The following is a 23216-nucleotide window of genomic DNA, read 5'->3' as shown; positions in this document are numbered from 1 at the left end:
TACCTCAAAATTTAGCAGCATAAAACAAGTAGTTATTCTCTCTCACAGTTCCTGACGGCCAGGAATCCACGCGTGGCTGAGCTGAGGGGTTCTGACTCAGGGCGTCTCATGAGGCTAAAGGGACACGGTTAGCCAGGGCTGCAGTGAGCTGCAGAAGATCCTCTTCCAGGTCCACTCACATGCCTTTGGCAGGTCTCAGTTCCTGGCAAGCTGATGGATTGAAGGTTTCAGTTCCTTAACAGATGGGCCTCTCTGCAGAGCTGCCAGCGTGCCCTGGAGATATTACATCTGGCTTCCCCCAGAGCAAGTGATCCAGGATAGAGCAAGCAACCAAAAATGGAAGTCTCCTTTATAACAGACTATCAGAAATGACATATCTTCATGTCTACCATATTCTATTGGTCACGCAGATTAACCCCAGTACAGGGAGGAAGGGACAACACAAGGCATGACACCCAGGAGGCAAGTATTATCAAGGTTGATCTCAAAGGCTGGGTACCACAGTCTGCCCTCTGCCTCCCAATGATTCAAATCCCACCTACTTGCAAAGTTTGCTCATCCTCTCCTCCCAAGGCTTTCAAAATCCCACACATTCTTACATCTCATTACAGCATCAGCTTGAAGTCTAAAATCTCATCATCTAGTTCTGTAACTGTACTCAAATACAGTCATTCTTGAGCTAAAGACCTGTGAAACTAAAAAACAAGTTATCTTCCCCCCACATACCCAGACACACAGTGAAACAACAGATATAGGATAACCATTAGAGATACATCTGGTGAAATACAAGCATTATTCACAGCAATTCTGAAATCCAATCAGGCAAATGTTGGAAGTTTCTTGATTAGGACTCAGTCCTACTTCTGCTCAGAAAAGATATGCCATAGTTCTTGGCTCCAGTCTCTGAGTTCTTGGTTCTGCCCTCTATATAATTCTTCCTTTTTCACAATAGTATGTTTGCAGCTAAATAGTTTTCTCTCCCAGATTTCTGCATATGGAAGTATGGGAGTTCAAATGCCACTTCTCATTTTCTACTATTTCTGTCCCTTTAGGTCCAAGCTGGCAGGGTTTCTTTTGATATAATTATCCTTAATTCTATGAATTTTATTGATCATCCATTACACAAAAGTCCCACCCACAAACCTCTTCAAGATAAGCTCCATCTACTTTGGGCTTCTGCTGCGATGTGGTAGGAACCCTTAAGCTCCTTCTAAAAGCCCTTTTGTTTGACCAGAGGCTCTTTAATGCATACTCTTCATCTCATTAGAGGGACTTTTTTTTGACAGAATAGTTCTCTGAGGCACCACCTTGAATCTTTCTGAGGTCTTAACAAAGCATCTTTACAGTCTCAACCTCAGCTTCACCTTTAGTCCCTGCTCTACTGAGAGTGCTCTGGGTTTGATCTTTGATCAGAAATCATTTCTTAATTTTTGCATTGTCTGCCATCTAGAGAACCGTCAACACTCCGGTTAGAAATATCCTCAGTTAGGTCAGCTAGTTCTTTCCACATAGCTGCAGTCCTCAGCATTTTTAGATTTTCTGCCATGACACAGCAAGGAAACATCTTCCTTCAGTTACCAATAAAACTTTCCTCGGTTTCTTTTAAGCCCTCACTGAGAGCCTCCTTAAAATCCAAAATTCCACGGAGTAGACTAGGTACTTAAGTTCTCACCAAAGCTCTTCTCAAACTCTTTACACTTTTCCAGCTTTTGCCTACCGCCTGGTTCCAAAGTCAGGTTTTAGGTTTTTGTTACAAATCAACCTATTTCCACTTACCAAAATCTATATTAGTTATCTATTGCTGCATATCAAATTAACCCAAACTCAGCAGCTTTAAACAGCAGGCATTTGTTCTCTCATCATTTCTGAGGATTAGGAATCCAGGGGTGGCTTGGCTGTCTCAGGGTCTGACTCAGGGTCTCTCCTGCTGTTGCTGTCAAGCTAACAGCAGTAGCTGCAGTGATCTCAAGGCTGGGGATGCATGCAGGTGGTTGCTGGCTGGCCTCGGTGCCTCACAGGCTATTAGACAGGCTTCAAGTCAACCTGAATGGCCTCAAAAGAAGGCAGCTGACTTCCCCCAATGTTAGCAATCCAAGACAGAGAGAGAGAGATCAAAATGGAAGGCATGGCGTCTTTTCTAATCTATCCTGGAAGTGACATATCAGCATTTCTACCGTATTTTATTGGAGGCACAATGTGGAAAGGGTAATACAGCATGTGAATACCAGGAGGCAGGCATCATTGGGTCATTGCTCCCACAGTATCCCACACAATCTCCTAGTCTACTCTCCTTCAGAGTGGTACATGTTTATACAACTGAATTAAGACACCTTGCCTTAATTCATACCTAATATTGTTAAGTAGTTACTATAGGAGAATTGGCGTGTGGCCTTCAGGAAGGCAGTTTTTAAATAGTTTCTTATTTTAATATATTTTAGGCATATTTCAAGTGCTATTTAAATATATAAAAGTTGGAAAAACTTCTATCATTTCAACAGCTTCTGACACCACTACAAATACTGTAGTAACTCAATTCAATTCGATTCTAACTCTACCTGGAGTTAAGCAGGCTCTTCAGGTTAAGGCAGGTCTCTACAAGATGGCCCTTCAGGTACCATTTGCAAGTTCAGGAACCCAAGCCACCCGCACTTTGACCAACTGGCTACAGTTCAAGTGCTCCCACCACTCCCCGGGGTTTGAGCATTCACTAGAAGGACTCATAGAACTCATTGAAAGTGCTACACTTAGGACTCCAGCTTTATTAGAGTAAAAGGATACAAAGAAGAGATGCACAGGGCCAGGTCAGGGAGGGGCTCAAACCCAAGCTTCCTCTCCAGTGAGTCACATGCATCACCCGCCAAGTACAGCAATGTCATTATCAACTGTGGAAGCTCACCGCAGCGACAAGGAGCCCAAATTTATTCAGGGTCTCATTACATAGAATCAATGTCCACACGGTTAAACTCAATCTGCAGATCTTTTCCTCTCTGGGCTGACAGGCCGTGACTCAAAGCTCCATTCCCCTAATCACGTGGTTGGCCTTTCTGGTGTGGCCAGCCCCAACCCTTAGACTATTGGGGTGCCTGGTTCCAACACAAATGACAAAAGCCATTTTGGTCTCTGGAAATTCCAAAGAGGTAGAGGTTACCTCCCAGGAACTGGGGACAAAGACCAGCCCAGCTTTTCAATACTGTATAAAATGTCATTACGCCTAGAGGATAAATGAATAAATTTACCACATAGATGAGTTCATTTTGAAAAGGTAGGTGATGAATTTTATTAAATGTCTTCTTCAGCATAACTGAACAGGGTATTAATCCTTCTCTGTGCTCTACTCCCATCGCACTTGCGATCCTTGCAAGTGCAAACATCTGCACCTGTTTGCTACATTCTCACATTTTTGTCCAACATGTGTATGTAGTTTTATCTGTACTCCAAATAATACTATGTGCTGATTAAGGGCAAGAGCTAGAAGTATATCTTCTAGATCCTCCACAATACAGAAATCAGGGAGAATACTCCTAACAGAGTAGGTAAGAAATTAAGCTTCAGAATTAATGACATGAATTTAAGTTTTCAGTTTACCTCTTATTAATATGGACTTTGGGAAAATTATTAAACTTTTTAAGCTTCCTTTTCCTCATGTGTAAAATGGATATAATAATAGAAGCAACTCACAGAATAAAATTTAACACAGTGTGCGGCATTAGTAAGCACTCAATAAATGTTAGCTATTATTAACAATAATTCATTTTTTCACATGGTAATTGCCCCTGATTTAGTCATCTTCTCTTAACGGCTCATTCCCCTCCCTTGGTGAAGGGTATAGTTCACCTTTTTCAAGATGATTGTACTTAGCAAAGACTGGCACCAGAATCACTAACCAATTGGGCTCCAATGATTCTCAAAGAGAGAGAAGGTGTCCCTGAGTGTGTTCAGAAATGGGGAGGGGTGTGCACTGGAATGGGGAAGGGTATTGGCATTTAATGGGTGGGGTGGCCAGTACGTGAAATATCTTGCAATGCCCAGGACTACCCCACATAATAAAGCATTTTCCCACCCATACACCAACAGTGCCTCCATTGAAAAATATAGCATTGCCTGGAAGAGACAGATTTTTTTATATTCCGGAAAATAATATACAACTCAGCTCAAAAAAACAAGCCAAAGAGGTAAACCATCTAAAATCAGTTAGGTAATCAAAGATACCTCCTTATGGTTTCAGGTGACTCCGCACAGAAAGGAACCTGACGGGCTGAGGTTAGGGTGTCCTCCAAGGCCTTGCTGATCTCCTGCAGCTCACCCAGGGGCAATCTGCCCACCAGGGAAGCTGGTTCACAGCCAGGCCACTGGATGAGATGCTCCTGCTCTTCTATTTCCCTTCTCAGTTGTTGATCTTTTGCTTCTAATACAGACATCCTTGCTTGGAGGGCTTCAATTTCTTTCTACAGAGAATGAGAAGACCAGATTTTATAAATCAACCCTGCTAATGGCAAACTGCTCAACTGATAATGAGCCATATGCAGCAGAGCTGTGAAGCTCCTATTCTGAGGCTGGCAGATTTTTGGAGGTCTGATGAACTGGTAAAAGCATGCTAGCTTTACATTTCTGATTAGCTGGCATGAGGACTAACATTCACTCCCAGCCATTAAATAATTATAGGGGAGGGGGGAGCCAAGAATTTGACTCAGAAATACTCAGCAAGTATTTAAATGTGATTTCATTTCAGGTGGAAGAACTAAAACAGAGGGCAACAAGCATCATGTACTTAAGATACCATCTAAGCAGGTAACACCAGTCACCATCTGTTCTAGTTTGCTAGCTGCCAGAATGCAATATACCAAAAACGGAATGGCTTTTAAAAAAGAGAATTTAATCATATACTACTTTACAGTTCTGAGGCTGAGAATATGTCCCAACTAAAACAAGTTTATAGAAATGTCCAATCAAAGGCATCCAGGGAAAGATATCTTGGTTCAAGAAGCCGATGAAGTTCAGGTTTTTCTCTCAAGTGAGAAAGCACATGGCGAACACAGTCACAGTTTGTCTCTCAGCTGGAAGGGCACATTGGCAAGCAAGGCGTCATCTGCTAGCTTTCTCTCCTGGCTTCCTGTTTCACGAAGCTCCCTGGGAGGCGTTTTTCTCCTTCATCTCCAAGGTCGCTGACTTGTGGGCTCTCTGCTTTGTGGTGCTGCAGCATTCTCTGCTCTCTCCAAATCTCTTTCATTCTCCAAAATGTTTCCTCTTTTACAGGACTCCAGAAACTTATCAAGGCCCACCCAAATGGGTGGAGACATGTCGTCACCTAATCCAGTTTAACAACCACTCTTGATTAAATCACATCTCCAGGGATATGATCTGATTACAGATTCAAATATACAATATTGAATAGGGATTATTCTGCCTTTATGAAATGGGATTTAGATTAAAACATGGCTTTTCTAGGGGACTTACATCCCTTTCAGCACACCAACTAAAACAAAAGAAAAACAAACAATCCTTTGTTGGTTGCCTCCAAACATGAGGATTTAGTATGTAGGGAAAGATTAAAAAAAAAAAAATCATAGCTTCTTAAGTTTACAGTATTGAGACAACAGTGAGATTTTAAAGATGGTGTCATGCAGTCTAAAGCCCAAAAAGCATTCAATAAATTTAATTTCCATTATTATAGCAAATCAAAATCCAAAGAATGCAAAGAGGACCATCCAATCTTGAGATCAATGTATAAAACAAGCAGCAGGTAACTGAGCATCCATTGTGTGCACAGCATTATAGCAGACAATCATCTCCTTGCCCATGATTCTGAAGTTAAAAATCAGATTCTTTCAACTAACATACTCCCTTGTTGCATGCGTAGGTTTCTAGCTAATAAGCACACGCTCTAATACTAGATGTCTTCACATCTGTTTTCCAAGTTCTCACAACTCCAAGGCACAGATCTTCTACAACTTCCACCTCCGCAACCCTCTTCCAGTAGAATCTGACAAAGTACTGAAGATGCGCCACGAAGAAATTCTACATAGAAAAATAACATCTCAGTGTCTCCCATTGGTCCAAGAACACTATATTACGCCCATAGTCTCCCAACTGTTCAGCCAACTCATACCTGACTTCCTGCACCCTATTATTTAAAATGTGGTTAGGTCATGTCACGTCACTGCTTAAAACCCTCCAACAGCTCTCCATTTGAATCAGAGAAAAGGCAAAGGCTTACAAAGGCCTGCATGATACTCCAAGTGCCCTTTGACCTCTGCCCTCCTCTCCTACTATTGTCCCCCTCAGCCTCCTGGCTGCTGTTTGCACACATGAAGCACAATCCCACCTTCTGGCTTCTGTACTGGCTGTTCCCTTGGCCTGGAACACTCTTACTGGAGAGGTCTGCAAGCCCTATGCCCTCTCCTCCTTCAAGTGCTTGCTTCATTCTCACTTCTTAGGGTAGACCCCCATTACCCAAGTCTATGCATTGTAGCTCTTATCATCCTACAACATACTAAGTATATAACTCAGATATTGATATGGTTTATCATTAACTGTCTATCTCCACACATGCACCTCTAGTACATTCCTAGAATATAAGCTCCACAGGGATCCCATGCGTTTCAAACAGTGCCTGGTACTCAATATTCATTCAATTGAATAAATGAATATCCACCTTCCCCCAGAGTGCTACCAAGACTGGTCCTTTACAAACTAAGAACCTTAGAATAAAATTATTTTCTGTATTTGCTGGTTTGAAAGGATTTATGTACCTTAGAAAATCCATGTTTTAATCTTAATCAGTCCTGTGGGAGCAACTGTTTCTTCTAATCCCTGTTCAGCACTATAGGTTGGAAACTTGATTAGGTTATCTCCATGGAGATGTGACTCAATCAATTGTGGGTATTAAACTTGATTAGATGAAGACATGTCTCCACCCATTCTACATGGGTCTTCATTAGTTTACTAGGGAAGCATTGTGGAGAAAGCTTCAGAATGACATAGCCATGAGAAGCAGAGAGTCCACCAGTCCCGACCTTTGGAGCTGAAGAAGAAAAATGCCTCCTGGGGAGCTTCATGAAGCAAAAGGCCTGAAAAGAAAGCTAGCAGACACTGGCATGTTCACCACGTGCCCTTTCAGCTGAGAGAGAAATGCTGAATGTCATCAGCCTTCTTGAACCAAGGTATCTTTCCCTAGATGCCTTGGATTGGACATTGCTATAGACTTATTTTAATTTGGAAAATTTCACACCCTTAGAACTGTAAATTAACAACTTATTTAAATTCCCCTTTATAAAAGCCATTTCGTATATCGCATTCTGGCAGCTAGCAAACTAAACACTGTACAACCTGACATTATCTGGAATTTTGTAGACCTTTAATTGGTAAATATTGTTAAAAACCAAAACCACATTTCACATTTTCAGCTATCCAAACTTTACAATGATGCTCACTGAGTACATAAGTGCTCAGTTTATTGGGAAATATTTTGAAATTAAGATGATGTTTGCTTCCTTTTGCCACCTCACTACGTCAAGGACCTGGATGAATACATTCAGATAAGGATAGATGGCACTGGAAAGGGTGGGTTCCATGATGCCAGTGATTTGTCCAGGCTCCCATAATTTGTCTCAGCTCATTCAGCTAAATATTCACAGCCTAGGCCAGGATTTGAACTTGAATGTTGAAGACCTATACTCATTCCATAACATCACATTGCCTCTAATTAATGACTTCCGACTGTTTCAGATTCCTACCTCAAGACTTCAAGGAAGAAAAAGGCAGTGACACAGTTTCAAGGTTCCCTGCCTCTGGGGTGCCATGTCAGCTTCTAGAGCTCCTGACTGCTTCCTGGCTTCATCATTTCTAGCCCTTGGGTGATTATTGGCCAACTTTCACCCACTGCTCTGGGCTATCCTTCAGCTTCCCTGTATTACCTGCTAGTAATTCATAGACCTCCTTGCATTGCCCAAGCTAGACTTACAGCTCTGTCTCCCTAAAAACTGCTGCCCACAGTCTAGCATGATAGGAATTTTCATAAAGGATTTGCACAGTACCGATTTATTTCTGTCTTCCAAAAGAACTTTCTTAAGGTCAAAGTGATAAGAGGTAACAATTGACCTGGTAGATAGGGAAAAGCGTATTCAAAAAGTAATGGGAAAGACATGAACAAGGAAGGGGATGGGGGAACAAGTAAAACCAATCTATAAAAGCAAATGCTCCCACATTGCCTATTTCCTCTCACCTCCCTCACCTCTATCTTCGTGAGAGTGCCCACATGTCCTCCTACATATGCATCTAATAAATTTTCTACCTGTTTATTCTAAAAAGAGAGAGAGAGAGAGAAAAGACTTGAAGAGGCATTTATGCCAAGAAGATATATAAATGGCCAAAAGAGCATGTGAAAAGATACTCAACACCATTAGCCATTAGGACATTGCAAATTGAAATCACAAGATATCATTTCACACACACTATAATGGCTACTATTTTTTTTTACAAAATGGAAAACTGCAAGTGCGGAGAGGATGTGGAGAAACAGGAGGACTTATTCATTGCTGGTGGGAATGTAAAATGCTGCAGCTGCTGAGGGAGACAATTTGGCAGCACCTCCAAAAGTTAAGTATAGAATTACTATATGACATGACAATCCCACTTCTAAGTATATACCCAAAATAATTCGAAGCAGGTACTCATACATATGTTCACACCATTAATAGTGGCATTATTCACAAATGGAAAGTTATGGAAGCAACCAAAATATCCATAAACAAAATGCATATATACATACAGTAGAATATTATTCAGAAGTAAAAAGGAGTTTAATGAGAATGGGATTCTCATTAGGGACTCCCAAATCAATAGGCCAAGCCCTTGATCTTGAGGCTTGTTGCTCTTGTGAAGTTTATGCATGTAGCAGAGAAGCTTAGCCTATAACCTATAGGTATGCCTAACAGTTACTTCCAGAGGACCTCTTTTGTTGCTCAGATGTGGCCTCTTTCTCTCTCTCTAAGCCCAATTCTGCAAGTGAAATCATTGCTCTCCCCTGTGTGTGGGACATGACATCCAGGGTGAAAGTCTCCCTAGCAGCGTAGGAGATGACTCCCAGGTCAACAATGCCATCCTGACCAAAAGGGGAAAAAGAAGTGTAACAAAGTATCAGTGACTGAGAGAGTTCAAATGGAATCGAGAGGCTACTCTGGAGGTCACTTTAAGCAAGCTTCAGTTAGACATCGCTACCTATCACAGCTTGCCAAACCCCAACCAAAACCATTTCAGCCAATCCTAAAGAACACCTAGGGTGTTATATAAGAGTCTACAAAGGGTCCATGCACTAGGGAAACTTTCCAGAAACCTATAACCTCCAGATGGATCCCTGGACCAGATAATTATTATCAACAGCCCCTTCCAACATGAAAAAGCTAGAATGAGCCTAGCCCAAATACCCCTAAAGAGTGAGAGAAAAATCAAAGGTGATGGTGGAGTTCTACAGAGAAGTTAGAGTTTAACAAATGAGTAAGATTGCTGAATCATTATATTGATATTTCTTTTAGTCTCCAGTATCTTAGAGCAGCTAGAAATAAAAACAAGCACCTTGGAGCAGCTAGAAATAAAAACCTAAAATTGTGGAATTGTAACCCATACCAAACTCTGAAATCTGTTCTACAACTAAATATTGCTATGTGCTTTGAAATTTATTGCTTTTTTGTATACATGTTATTTTTCACAAAAAAAGAGATAAAAGTTTATTGTGATGATAAATGTACAGCTATATGATGATATTATGAACCATTGATTGCATACTTTGGAGGATTATGTGGTATGTGAATATATAATATATATCAATTAAAAAAAGAATACATGATTAAATTTTTAAAAAAGGAATGGAGTTCTGATTCATGTGATAACATGGATGAACAATGAAGATACCACGTTGAGTGAAATAAACCAAACATAAAAGGAAAAAAAAGAGAGAATATCAAAAAACAGGCACAAAAGCTGCTAAGCTTCAACTCCTCATTTCAGTGAGATTCATATACCCCTCTAGTCATTCTCCTCCAGTCACTATGTTCTTGGATTATCAGTTGACAGCCAAAGCTCTAATGGCTATACTCAGGCAAAGCACTGACACACTTAGTTGCATTGGGTGGATTAGGAAAAAAAAACTGTCTCATTTCTTGAAGATTCTTCACTTGCTTACCTGCAACTGCTGCTTTTCTTGAAGAAGCCATTCTCGTCTAGTGATGGACACATGGAGTTTGTCCTGAGCCGTAGGTTCCAACAGCTTCAGCTCTCTCCTGAGCGAGGATTGGGTATCTTCACCACTGGCCCTTAAATTGAAACATCCATGTTGGTACAAGCAGGTAGAAACTGAAATCCTCATGTCTACAAGAATTTTAAGTGTGAGAAATATCACAAGAGTTCCCAGATGTTTTCAACCTAAGGAGGGTCATGGGGATAAGGTATTAATGAAAGTTTCTCCTCTAGTTAGAATCCATTATCACTTTTGCTTTTTCCCATAGCCTAATTTCTATTGTAACCCATAATACGGCATCCAGTACAGTAGCCCCTAGCCATATGTGGTATGGAGCACTTGAGTTGTGGTTAGTACAAATTAAAATGTGCTGAAAGAATAAAACACACATGGCTTTTCAAGATTTAGTATGAAAAAAATGTAGAATGGCTCATTAATAATATTTTTTGTTGATTACATGTTGAAATGACAATATTTTTGATATTGTGATAATGTAAAATGTACTGTTAAAATTAATTTCACCCACATTTTAAAAAGTCCCACATTTTAAAAGTAGCCACATTTTAAAAAATGTGGCTACTGGATAATTTAGAAGCATATATCATATGTGCCTTGCATTATATTTTCTTAGAAAACATTGCCTTGTACCATCTAAAAAGAATCAAATTCTAAGGCTATTCTTGGAAACAGAGATTGGCAAGAAAGGTGTGACTGATTTGTTCGTCCTGGGATCAGAGCCTCTCAGAAAAGTTTTGCTAAATGACTGCCGAAAGCCACTTAAAATCTGTTGGCATCTTCTCTGCCTTTTCCTATTCTTGTAGAAATTGCCATATCTGGTTAATGTAACGGTATTGAAAATAAGGACACAGGCTTGATTGAGCCTTATGCAGGTAATATTCATAGTAGTCTTGCAGATACTTATCATCAAAAGATGATCGATACTTTTATTTTCTTAGTAAGAAAAGCAATACTCATTAAAGTATTTGATCTCTAAGTTGATTCAGCTTGTCAGAAAAAAACTTTACATAAGTAAAACTATAACAAGAATTCAAGGAAGCTATATCTAAGAAAACACCATCAACAAAGATAAAAGGCAAATAAGTTGGGGGAAATACTGCCACATCTACGTCAGAGAAAGGGATAATATTGCTAATTTTTAAAAAGTTCTATCAAATTAATAATAAAAGACAAGTGCACTAAAAGAAATTCCCCCAAAAAAAGGAATTACAAAAAAGAACATATTTATCATGAAAAACATCTTTAAATTCAAATCAGAATTTGATATTTCTGTAATCTATCAACTGTAAAACGCCAACTATCAAATTGGCAAAGGTTTTTATAAACCACATTCTTAGGTAAGGGTGGTCTCAGTCTGACAGAGCTGCTGTGACATATGCCGCAGGATGGGTTGACTTAACAATACCACAGGATGGGTTGACTTAAACAATAAGCATTTATTGTTTCATGGTTTTGAAGGCTAGAAGTCCAAAATCAAGAAGTCAGCAAGGCCATGCTTTCTCCCGGAGTGAGCAGCGTTCTCAATCGTCCATCACATTTTTTTAGTAGCCAAAAAATGAAAACCTAATTGTGCACCCAAATGAGGGACTAGTACAGGAAACCATGGTACAGCCAAACAAGGAGGGCTTGGTCATTAAAACTAAGGTCATGAGGACTGGGGTAGATCAGATTACAGGGTAAAGGAAGATATCGTCCATATTTTTAAACCTTCTATTTCTGTGAGACCAAAGGGAGAGAGGTGTATTCGGCGCAAAATTTATATTTTTGGTAGCACATTAACTAATTTAACTTGTACGGGCAGTTTAATCAAACACCATAAGTACATGGAATCTTGAATAAGGCATGAGATCTTGTTGGTTTGTCCAGGTTAGTGTGATACCCCGATATATCCCAGAGTAATTTGGGCAATGAATAAAGAAATATTTGTAAAGTCCCCTTGTGGGGCTGGGGAGAAAGGAGGAAATATTCAACTTCCCCATTTGGAGAGTTCCTGATATTCTCACAAGCAGTGGAGACAACTAAATCAATAAGCCATGCCCTGGATCTTAGGGTTGTCCCTCTGACACTTATTCCTGCAAAGGATAGGCTAAGACTACTTATAGTCATGCCTAAGAGTCACCCCCAGAGAACCTCTTTTGTTGCTCAGATGTGGCCTCTCTCTCTAAACCAACTGGGCAGGTGAACTCACTGCCCTCCCCCCTACATGACATGACTCCCAGGGGTGTAAATCTCCCTAGTAGCATCAGACAGAACTCCCAGGATGGTCTGGGACCCAGCATGATGGGATTGAAAAAACCTTTTTGACCAAAAGGGGGAAGAGAGAAATGAGACATAATAAAGTTTCAGTGGCTGAGAGATTTCAAACAGAATTAAGAGGTTGTCCTGAAGGTTATTCTTATGTGTTATGTAGAAATCCCTTTTTTGTTTGTGGTGTACTGGAGTGGCTGGAGGGGAAGTATCTGATACTGTTGAGCTGTGTTGCAGTAGTCTTAATTCTTAAAGATGATTGTATAATGACATAGCTTTTACAGTGTGACTGTGTGATTGTGAAACCTTGTGTCTGATGCTCCTTTTATCCATAGTATGGACGAATGAGTAAAAATATATAAATAAAATAAATAAATAATGGGGGGGTAAAGGGTAAAATAAATTGGATAGATTTAAATACTAGTGGTGAAGGGAGCGAGGGGTATGAGTTGTTGGGTTTTTTTTTCATTTTATTTCTTTTTCTGGAGGGATGCAACTGTTCTAAAAATGATCATGGTGATGAATACACAACTATGTGATGATATTGTGAGCCATTGACCGTATACCATGTATGGACTGTATGTGTGTGAAGATTTGTCAATTAAAATGTTTTTAAAAAAGCTTAGATCATGAGAGAAGATATAAGGGTATGGAAAATGTTTATTATTTATTGCTTTTTAAAAAAAATTTTATTGTATAATATAACATATATACAAAGCAAAGGAACAAAAAGCAGTACTTTTCAAAACACTCTTCAACAAGTAGTTACAGGACAATCCCGGAGTTTGTCATGGGCTACCAGACCATCATCTCAGATTTTTCCTTCTAGCTGCTCCAGGATATAGGAGGCTAGAAAGAATAAATATTTTTTTAACATCACAATTGACTTTTTTTCTTTTTTGTGAAAAATAACATATATACAAAAAATGAATAAATTTCAAAGCACAGCACCCCAATTAGTTGCAAAACAGATTTCAGAGTTTGGCATGGGTTACAATTCCACAATTTTAGGTTTTTACTTCTAGCTTAGAGATACTAAAGACTAAAAGAAATATCAATTTAATGATTCAGCAGTCATATTCATTTGTTAATATTTATCTTATTTTAAAAGCAGGTTTTATGGTAATATGTGCAATATGAACCAAGTATTAAAAATATAAAATATGCCTATTAAAAAAAACAGGGAAATGTCTAATAAAATGCTATTGGCTCTTATCTCTGGGTGAGATTACTTCTTTTGACAAATCTTTTATTTTCTAAATTTTCTGTAGTGGGCATATTTTATTTTTATAATTATAATAAAATAATTTTCTACCAAGTACAGTAAGTAGTTAACTCATTTAACATTTACACATATAATATACTGTAATATAGAACATACAAAACAATGTGACTATAATTTCAAGAGAAAATAGTCATGTTTGCTTTAAATGAATCCCTTCAATAAGTTAACCATCAAGGGAATCTTCCTACTGCAGTGAAGCAAGTATTTGTAGCTTCTATCAGTTTGAGTTGCATAAACTGAGTGTCCTAAAAATGCCAATCAAAGACAAGAGGTTTATGGGAAGCTGGCAGAGTAGGAACCTCTACGAAAACAACTATTGAAAAGTTGTTTGAATCAACTATTTTAAAACTCCAGAGTCTAGTGGAACACTGTGCAGGATCCAGGCAGGATTTACAAAGTGGTAGACTGTGATGAACACCTGTGAGCTCCACTCTCCCTGCAGTGGCTAACATCCTCCTTATCCTAGCCTCATGGAAGGCAGCAGTAGGGACTAGAGCTTAGGAACCTGGCTCAGCTTGCAGGTGCCAGGGTGGGATATAAAGACCCAGTCCTCGAAACTGCAGGGGTGTTCTAGTTTGCTAGCTGCTGGAATGCAAGACACCAGAGACAGATTGGCTTTTAATAAAAGGGGATTTATTTCATTAGTTCTTGAGAGGAAAGGCAGCTAACTTTCAACTGAGGTTCTTTCTTATGCAGGAAGGCACAGGGTGATCTCTGTGGGCCTTCTCTCCAGGCCTTTGGGTTCCAACAACTTTCCCTGGGGTTATTTCTTTCTGCATCTCCAAAGGCCTAGGCTAAGCTGGGAGTGCTGAGATAAGGCATGCTAAGCTGTTTTGGCTGTGCTACGTTAAGCTCTCTCATTTAAGCACCAGACAATTAAATCAAACATCATTCATTGCAGCAGGCACGCCTCCTAGCCAATTACAGATGTAATCAGCAACAGATGAGGTTCACATGCCATTGGCTCATGTCCACAGCAATAGAACTAGGCACCTTCACCTGGCCAAGCTGGCACCTGAATCTAACTACCACAAGGTGCATATGGTCTGATCGCTGATCACTGCTTACGATACTGCAGAGCTAATTTAGATCCCTGGGGACAGCCCTGGGAGCAGCCATTATTCCAACACCACTCAGGCAAAGGCAGTAGAGGAATCTTAAAGAGAATATGCTTCCTCAAAACAGCAGAAAACAGTTAAATGGCTGCGTTGACTGGGCAAGCATTGAATCAAGAAAGCATAGCTTCAAAAGCCATAGACAAAGCTCCTGGCAACCTTGCTGACTCCTTCTCTGCTCCTCCACAACACAGGGTAGAGCCAGCTTGCAGTACACTGTTGGTCCTGAGCCCTGTTCCAGAGGAAGCAGAGTGGTCCCCATAAACATACTGTTCAAATAATAATTCTAACCAGAGAGTTTTAGATTCAATGTAATCTCAATCAAAATTCCAACAATCTTCTTTGAAGAAATGGAAAAGCCAATCATCAAATTTATTTGGGATGAGGGAGCCCAAATAGCCAAAGCCATCTTTAAAAAGAAGAAATTATCCAACAAAGTTGGATAATTCAAGCTTCTCAATATTAAAAACTTACTACAAAGCCACAGTAACCAAAACAGCATGGTACAGCCACAACAACAGACATATAGACCAATGGAATCAAACTGAGAGTTCATAAATCAACCCTCACAACTGATTTTTTTTTCACAACTGATTTTGAAAAGGATGCCAAGTCCACTCAATGGGGAAAGAATTTTAACAAATAGTGCTGGGAAAACTGCATGTTCATATACAAAAGAATGAAGGTAGACCCCTATCTCCCACCATCTACAAAAATCAACTCAAAATGGATTAAAGTCCTAAATATAAGAACCAGAACTATAAAACTCGTAGAAGAAATCATAAGGAAGCATCTTCAGGACCCTGTGTTAAGTAACTGTTTCTTAGACTTATACCCAAAGTCCAAGTAATAAAAGAAATAGATAGATAGGACCTCCTCAAAATAAAAAATTTTGTACATTGAAGGTTTTTGTCATAAAAGTATAAAAGACAACCTATAAAACAGATGAAAATATTTTGAAATCACATATCAATAGGGGTTTTATAACAACATATAAAGAAAACTTCAGCTCAATGGCAAAAAGATAAACAACCCAATTAAAACAATGGCAAAACACTTGACTAAACATTTGTCCAAAGAAGACATACAAATGGCCAGAAAGAACACACAAAAATATGCTCAACATCATTAGCCACTAGGTAAATGCAAATCAAACCACACTGAGATATCATTTCACAACTACTGGAATGCCTACTGTTAAAGAAATGGGAAATAAGGAAAAGATGCTAAGAAATAGGAAAATTCATTTATTGTTGGTGGGAATGTAAAATGATGTCAGCACTATGGAAGCCAGTTCTGCAGTTCCTCAGAAAGTTAAGTGTAGAGTTATTCTACAACCAGACAATCCCACTTCTAGGTACATACCCAAAATAATTAAAAGCAGGATAGATATTTGCACACAATGTTCTAGTAGCAATATTCACAAATTCCCAAAGATGGAAGCAACCCAAGTGTTCAGCAACTGATGAACAGTTAAACAAAACGTGGTTTATATATACAATGGAATATTATTCGGCCATAAAAAGAAATGACGTTCTCATACTTTCTACATCAGGGATGAACATTGAAGACATCATATCGAGTGACATAAACTAGACACATACGGGCAATTATTGTACAATCTCACAGATATGAAATAACTAGAATAAGCAAATTCACAGAATCCAAAACTAGAATACAGGTGATCAGGGACTGAAGCTGGGAAGAGAATGGGAAGTTATGCTTAAACTATAGCGTTTCTATTTGTGTTGATAGGAAAAGTTTGTGTGGATAGGAAAGTTTGTGCTACCATCACTATCAGTGGATGGTGGTGATGTTTGCACAACATTGTGAACATAATCACCAGCACTGAATTATGTACTTGAATGGTTAAAAGAGGGAAATTTTAAATTATATATATGTCACTAGAATAAAAATTGAAAAAAAAACAAAACGTAGGACTGTACAACACAAACATTGAACCTCAGTGTAAACCATGGACTATAATTAATAGTACAATAAAAATGTTCTTTCAACTGTAGAAAAAGTACCACACTAATGTAAGGCACTAATAATACAGTGATGATTGTAACTCCGGATTTTATGCAAGATTTTCCTGTAAACCTATAACTTCTCTAGTACAATTTTTTTAGTTTTAAAAAATGCCAAATTAAACTTAAACTGTGGTGGTTTGGAGCTGTAGGTATCCCAGACAAAGATGTCTTGAACTATAATCCATTCTGGTGGGTATGAATCTATTATAAGGAGAACCTTTTGATGAAGTTACTTCAGTTAAAGTGTGACCAAGGATGGGTCTTAATCCTGTTACTGGAATCCTTTATAAGTAGAATGAAACTCAGAGCAAAAAAAAAAATAAGCCACAGAGGAAGCAGCTAAAATCCGAACATCAACAGAACCCAGAAGAGAAGGGAGAGACCAGGAGCTGCTGCCACGTGCCTGGCCACGTAACAAGCTAAGGACCCAAGATCACCTGCAGCCAGTCCCAGAATGCCACTCTCTTTGAGGAGAAAGCACTGCCCTGGTGATGCCTTGATTTGGACTTTTTTCCTAACTTCAAAACTGTGAGCCATTAAATTCCCATTGTTTAAGCCATCTCTTTGCGTGGTATCGCTTGAGCAGCCTGGAAATCTCTGCTCCGGAAATGCTCCGGAAATCTCCTTCAACTCAGCTAGAATTTGTCTGCCACACTCTTCCTCATTTCAGGGCTCATCAAGTAAGAGCAAGAAGCTTTATGTTCTTATTGACATATTATCTCAATATTTCTTAGAAAGGAAAATGAGTAACTGATCCCAATGTGTGTTGTGGGTTTGTTCATCTACTTCCACTCCTACCTCATTCATTCATTCATTCATTCATTTATTCATTCAATCATGCGAAGAAAGGAAAAAACATTACTAAGCCCAACTAATAAGTGCCCTGGATTGTTCTTGGTGTTGAGGACACTGCAAGTAAACACGACTGGTTTCCTGTATGTAGCAGCAGAGACGAACACTTCAACAGAAAAATCACAAGGCGGAGGGATAAATGCTCAATCCCAACTGGCTCAAAGTAAATTACTGCAGGAATTTAAAAGGTGGGAGCAACTTTTCACTTCCTAAAGCTTAACATGTCACGTACAAATACGTGAAGCATCCAAGTATTACAGTGAAGTAACCCTAGTATTTTTAGAAACAATACTAGAAAATGTATCACTTCAGCTTTTCTAGTTAGAAAACAGCAACTACAGAAAAGTGAATGTTACTTTTATTCCTGGGCCTGTCACAGATACAGATTCTCTGAATATAATCTTGAAAATCACATACGTATTGTAATACACCACACAATTAAAAAATTTATTTTAAGATGATGCTCTGTTTCATGTAAGTATTTTTAAAATTTTAATAAAATAAACTACAATGAATTGAGAATTTATTATATAAATCAGCTATTTTCATTTTCATCACATTCACTTCTCATTACAAAACTGCGATGAAGGACGGGCGATGGTGGTTCAGTGGCAGAGTTCTTACCTGCCATGCCGGAGACCTGGGTTTGATTCCCAGTGCCTGCCCATGTAAAAAAAAAAGAAAAACTAAGATGAAGATATTTTCATTACAGTTTCGCAGATGAGGGAACAATCTCAGGGAGATTAAACGATTTGCCCATGGTCACAGAAGAAGCAAAAAGCAAAGCTTAGTTGCCAATGGGAGATCAGATGACTCCCAAGTTCAGATCTTTTCCTGGACTCCATACTGCCATAAGGTTTTCAGCAAGTTTATAAACTTTTCTGTTTCTTCCTTGCTTTGAGTTATATTCAACCCACACCCATTGATTAAGTCACCTAACTCATTATTCAACAGTGGCAGTAGAGAAAGACAGAAAAAAGAGGACAGCATAGGAATTAGAAAACCATGGTCTGCCTTTTCTAGCTATGTGTCTTTGGATGGTAACCTACCCTCTCTATACTTTACCCTCCTCATTTTAAAATGAGAATAACAATAATGCCGTCTCTACGATCTTAATTTTTCAGGCTGCCATATGACAAGTAGCACACAATGGATTGGCTTAAACAACAAGAATTTGTTGGCTCATAGTTTCAGAGGTCAGAAGTCCAAATCAAGGTGTTGGCTAAAAGACTTGCTTCCTCTCACGGTTGGTTGCATTTCGATGAGTCAGCAATCTTTGTGGCTCCTCAGCTTTCCCATCACGTGGCACTGTTCTTTCCTTTCTCTTCCAGCTCCACTGATTTCCTGCTTCTGGTTCCTCTCTGTGCCTTTCTCTTCATAAATCCTCCAATAGACCCTGCCTGATTCAGTTGGCCACACCTTAACTAAAAGGAACATCTTCAAAAGGTCCTATTTACAATGGGTTTGCATCACAGGAATGAATTTAAGATTAAGAACATGTTTTTTTCTGGGGTACATTATTCAATCCGAAACACCTATCTGGAAGAGTACGGGGATCTAATTTCTTCAACAGGTGGTCACTGAACACCTACTGCGTGCAGACCCCACTCAACACTGGGACTGGGAGGCAGGGGGAGGGGTGGGAGAGAGGAGGTAGACACAGAGCAGCTCTGTGCTTACAGAGTTTAACTTCCATCACGTTTCAATGTCCACACCAAGAAAATGACATCCAGTGTACGTACTGTCCTGCACAGGGTAACGAAAGATTTCTGAGAATCTTTAAATGGATCAGAAGAGGAGGGGAAGTCTCTGGAACTCAACTTTCATCAGCAAGTGAGATCAGTGGGAATGGGAGATGCTTCCACCTTTAGGCTGCAGAGTCCTTATTCAAAATGCTCCTCTCAGCCTATTCCACAATCATTTGTTTACAGGTCCACGTCTCCCACCAGACCATGAGCTTCTGGAGCGCAGAACGAATCCATAGTGACTGAGTAGGGACTCAATACATATTTGTTGAATGACTTAATGAGTCTGTGGCCTAGAAAATCCGGAAGTCATTTATATTCAGCTTTCATTGCATTACATCATTTCTTTGCACTAATTTATTTCCCAATTTGCTCTGCTTATGCTAATATTAAGTTTCCTGAATTTCCTAGATAAATACCATCTGGGTTGAAATGGGAGTTATTGAAGGAAATCAACATAGAACTGAAAATCAGCTACAGGGGTGCTACAGGTGATTAATTGGGAATCCTCTATATTATTATTAATCACATTCATTACTTAACCCATAAGAAAAGCCCCTGTGATTTTCTCTTCTCTCTTATACTCCTACTCTGGGTATAGAAAGAAGCTGAGTGCTGAGCAATCTGCCGCAGGACAGAGCGTAGCTCAGTAATGAAGCAAGGGACAGGTTTCCCTCTTTCAAACCTTTAGTCCTCTGAGTCATGCTCCCTGTTCCTGCCACAATGCTGTTCCATTTATATTTAATAATTCTCACTGTGTAATCCCTAATGTCAGTACAAATTAGCATTGCTGCTAGAAACTAATCAGTATGTAAAATGAGCAAATCCCTCAGGGGCAAGAATTAAAAACATGAGGGTTAGAATGTTAGAGCAGCGTTCACTGCCAACGGGGACTTGGCGTGACTAACAGCCACGCTCTCAGACTTAAGGTTTCAGATAGGAAAGTGAAGCAAACCCTGCCATCTGAGGCTGCCTGGTACTGGAAGATTCTGGCCATTCTATTTTTTGTCTTTTCCCTAAAAAAATTTAAAGAAATATAAAATCCTTTTGTAAAGTAAGATCCGACACCAGTTGTATTTGTTTTCCGTGATTGCCATACCAAGTACCCTTTCTGTTGGCAAAACAACAGAAATGCATTGTCTCACTGATTTAGAGGTTGGAAATCCACAAGGGAGGTATTGGCAGGGCCATGCACCACCCAAAATCTTTATGGGAGAATCCTTTCTTGCCTCTTCCTGGCTTCTGGTGTTTGTCAGCAATCCTTAGAGTTTCTGGGGTTGCAATTGCACCTCTGTCACAGCCTCTGCCTTCCCATAGCATATTCTCCTCTCATGTCTGTCTCTGCCTGTGTTCAAATTCCCCTCTTCTTGATCCACTATGGCTCACTGAATGAATCACATCTTCAAATACCTTATTCCTCCAAACAAGGTCGCATTCATGGGGCCAAGGGTGAGATTCGAACATGTGTTTTGGGGGGACACAATTCCACCTATAACAGTACTGCAAACACTGAGCTCCAAACTGCATAAGAAAAATTATTCCAGTGATAACATCCAGTATGCGGCTGCTGTGAATGAATATTTCAGTAATACTAAGGGAAAAAATGAAACAACCATCTGGATAGAGGTGGTTCCACTGCCAGGTTATTAATGCCTGTACACCTTGTGATAAAAGCGCGCGGGTACCTGCTACCCAGCCCAGTGCTCTCAGGGTCTCCCACAGGGCTCAAGTGCCCTTTGCTGTCCTCAGAAGGCCACTCTTTGAACCGTTTGAGAGTGAGAGAAAACTGGCAGGTCAGAGGAAACATCAGACGATCCGCCTGCTAGGCTATCTCACGGCAAGAACTATTTACAGCTGATGATGTGATTGGTACAAAGTTTCATGTACAGTACAGAGGATCCCTTTCTCAGAGGAATGTCAGTTCTCATGGGGCCTGAAAAATTGCTGCTTTGTGACTGCTGGAGTCACGGAGTTTTAATCGGGGAATTGCGAAGTCCAGTCCTCTTATCACGGTGAGGAAAATGAGGCCCAGAGGGAAAGCTACCTCAGTTCAGATGACCGTGTCTGCCGACAAGTATCGAGTATGGCCCTTCGAATTTTACTCCTCATTGCTCCCTCGTGATGACCATTCCCTTAAATTTACGCCAAGTGGCTTCTGTGTTTCCATCTCTCCCTCTTTCAGAAGATGGTGATAAAGAAGTAGTTTGGAGCAGTCATATAACCACTGAAGTCTCTTCTAACTATAAATAGCGTCCTCATCCAACAAACAATGTCGTAAGTTTCCAAGACCACTTGAATAGCACAATGGAATGGTGTACAATTGCCAGAGATGATACAAGTAACTTCATAGTTCTTCCTTTTGTATATGCTAAGGTCCTAAAAAGTAAGGGGGATGGAATAGGAGTAGTCCTAGTCATTAGAAAATCATCATAATCTTAGACAGTTCTTATCAGACTCATACAAAGTACTACCGTGCAAGAGGGGCACATGAATACTTATCTGTATTTATAATAAATCTGTCCTATGCTACTTGGCCTCCAGACAGAATCTGAATGAAAAGGATGACATGCAAGATCTTTATTTGGAAGCTTTTATTTATAATCCACTTTTTCTAAAAAAAAATTTTTTTAAAGTTCTGAATGTCTTCTATGGCTCACTTAAACTTATTCTCCTCTTTTCCTTTCCCCCTTTCTCTTCTCGGCACTGGGTGGAATAGAGGAGGAAGGGGCAGTCAGGGTGTCCTGGGAGTGGACAGGGGAGTACCACGGTAGTTTCCATTTTGGGTTCCGATCTTAAGCTCTGACTCAGTGTTCAGAAACACATCCCAGTTCACTGTAATAAAAATAGCTTTCATGCTGTCCGATTACCATTTTATATCTCTGGTAATATGTCTGTAAAAAGCTATTTCCTAGTTTTGTACAGCTTGTCTCCATTCCAACCTGTGAACGAAAGACTGATTGTCCCTGAATTGTGCTATGATGCTTCCTACCTAACAATAACATGCTGTCCATGTTTCAAAGGGAATAGAGGAAGAACTGGTCAGAGGAAAAATAATTCAGTCCAGAAGCATCATAATGCTGTCCAATATCCATCTTTTTTATTTCCATTTGAAAGGAAATATGTGAACAGGAGTACCTGGACAGGCACACTAGACCTCTGCCTTTGATAAGCCCCACTGGAAAACCATTACATAACTTTTTTGTTTTTTAATTTAAGAAAACAAACAACACATTTAGAACCACCAAAAATGGATATCTTAGTTAGCTTAACCATAGGCATATTTAAATAAAGTGTCCATTTAATCATTGTAAAACCTGTGCTTGTGCAGTAAGTTTCATAAACCAATTTAAAATTAAGGCAACAAGGAAAAAATCTACAAATTCAGATAGCAAAGTTCTCAAATTCTAAATATCAAACACTAAGATTCCATTTGATCAGCTGTCAAAAATTGTGAATGTTCTCAAAATGTCAAGTAGAAATTTCTTACAAATATCTGCATTGCTATAGCAATGACCTATGTTATTAAATATTTTCCTGATTTCAGGAAAATATCAAAATACAAATATTTTTACAATTAACATATGAAAATCTTAACCATTTAAATTGGTTATCTTAGTTATCTTATCCATAGGCACATTAAAAAAAATATATCTGAGTAACACAGCTTCATGTTTAAACTTAGTTGCATTC

At 39.4% G+C, this 23216-nt stretch overlaps 1 protein-coding gene across 1 annotated transcript in view; it reads right to left on the bottom strand.

Annotated features, from left to right (window-relative positions):
- DISC1 (DISC1 scaffold protein) overlaps positions 1-23216 on the bottom strand; it is a 387745-nt gene that overhangs the window by 305981 nt on the left and 58548 nt on the right. The window contains exons 4-5 of the mRNA XM_077168344.1: positions 10178-10307; positions 4210-4445 (exon numbers count right to left, since the gene is read on the bottom strand). Of these exons, the coding sequence (XP_077024459.1) occupies positions 4210-4445; positions 10178-10307 (366 nt within the window). The remainder of the gene's footprint in view (positions 1-4209; positions 4446-10177; positions 10308-23216) is intronic.

This window comes from Tamandua tetradactyla, chromosome 7 (assembly GCF_023851605.1).
Source record: "Tamandua tetradactyla isolate mTamTet1 chromosome 7, mTamTet1.pri, whole genome shotgun sequence".
Lineage (NCBI taxonomy): Eukaryota > Metazoa > Chordata > Mammalia > Pilosa > Myrmecophagidae > Tamandua > Tamandua tetradactyla.
This window is presented reverse-complemented; position numbering and strand designations above follow the sequence as displayed.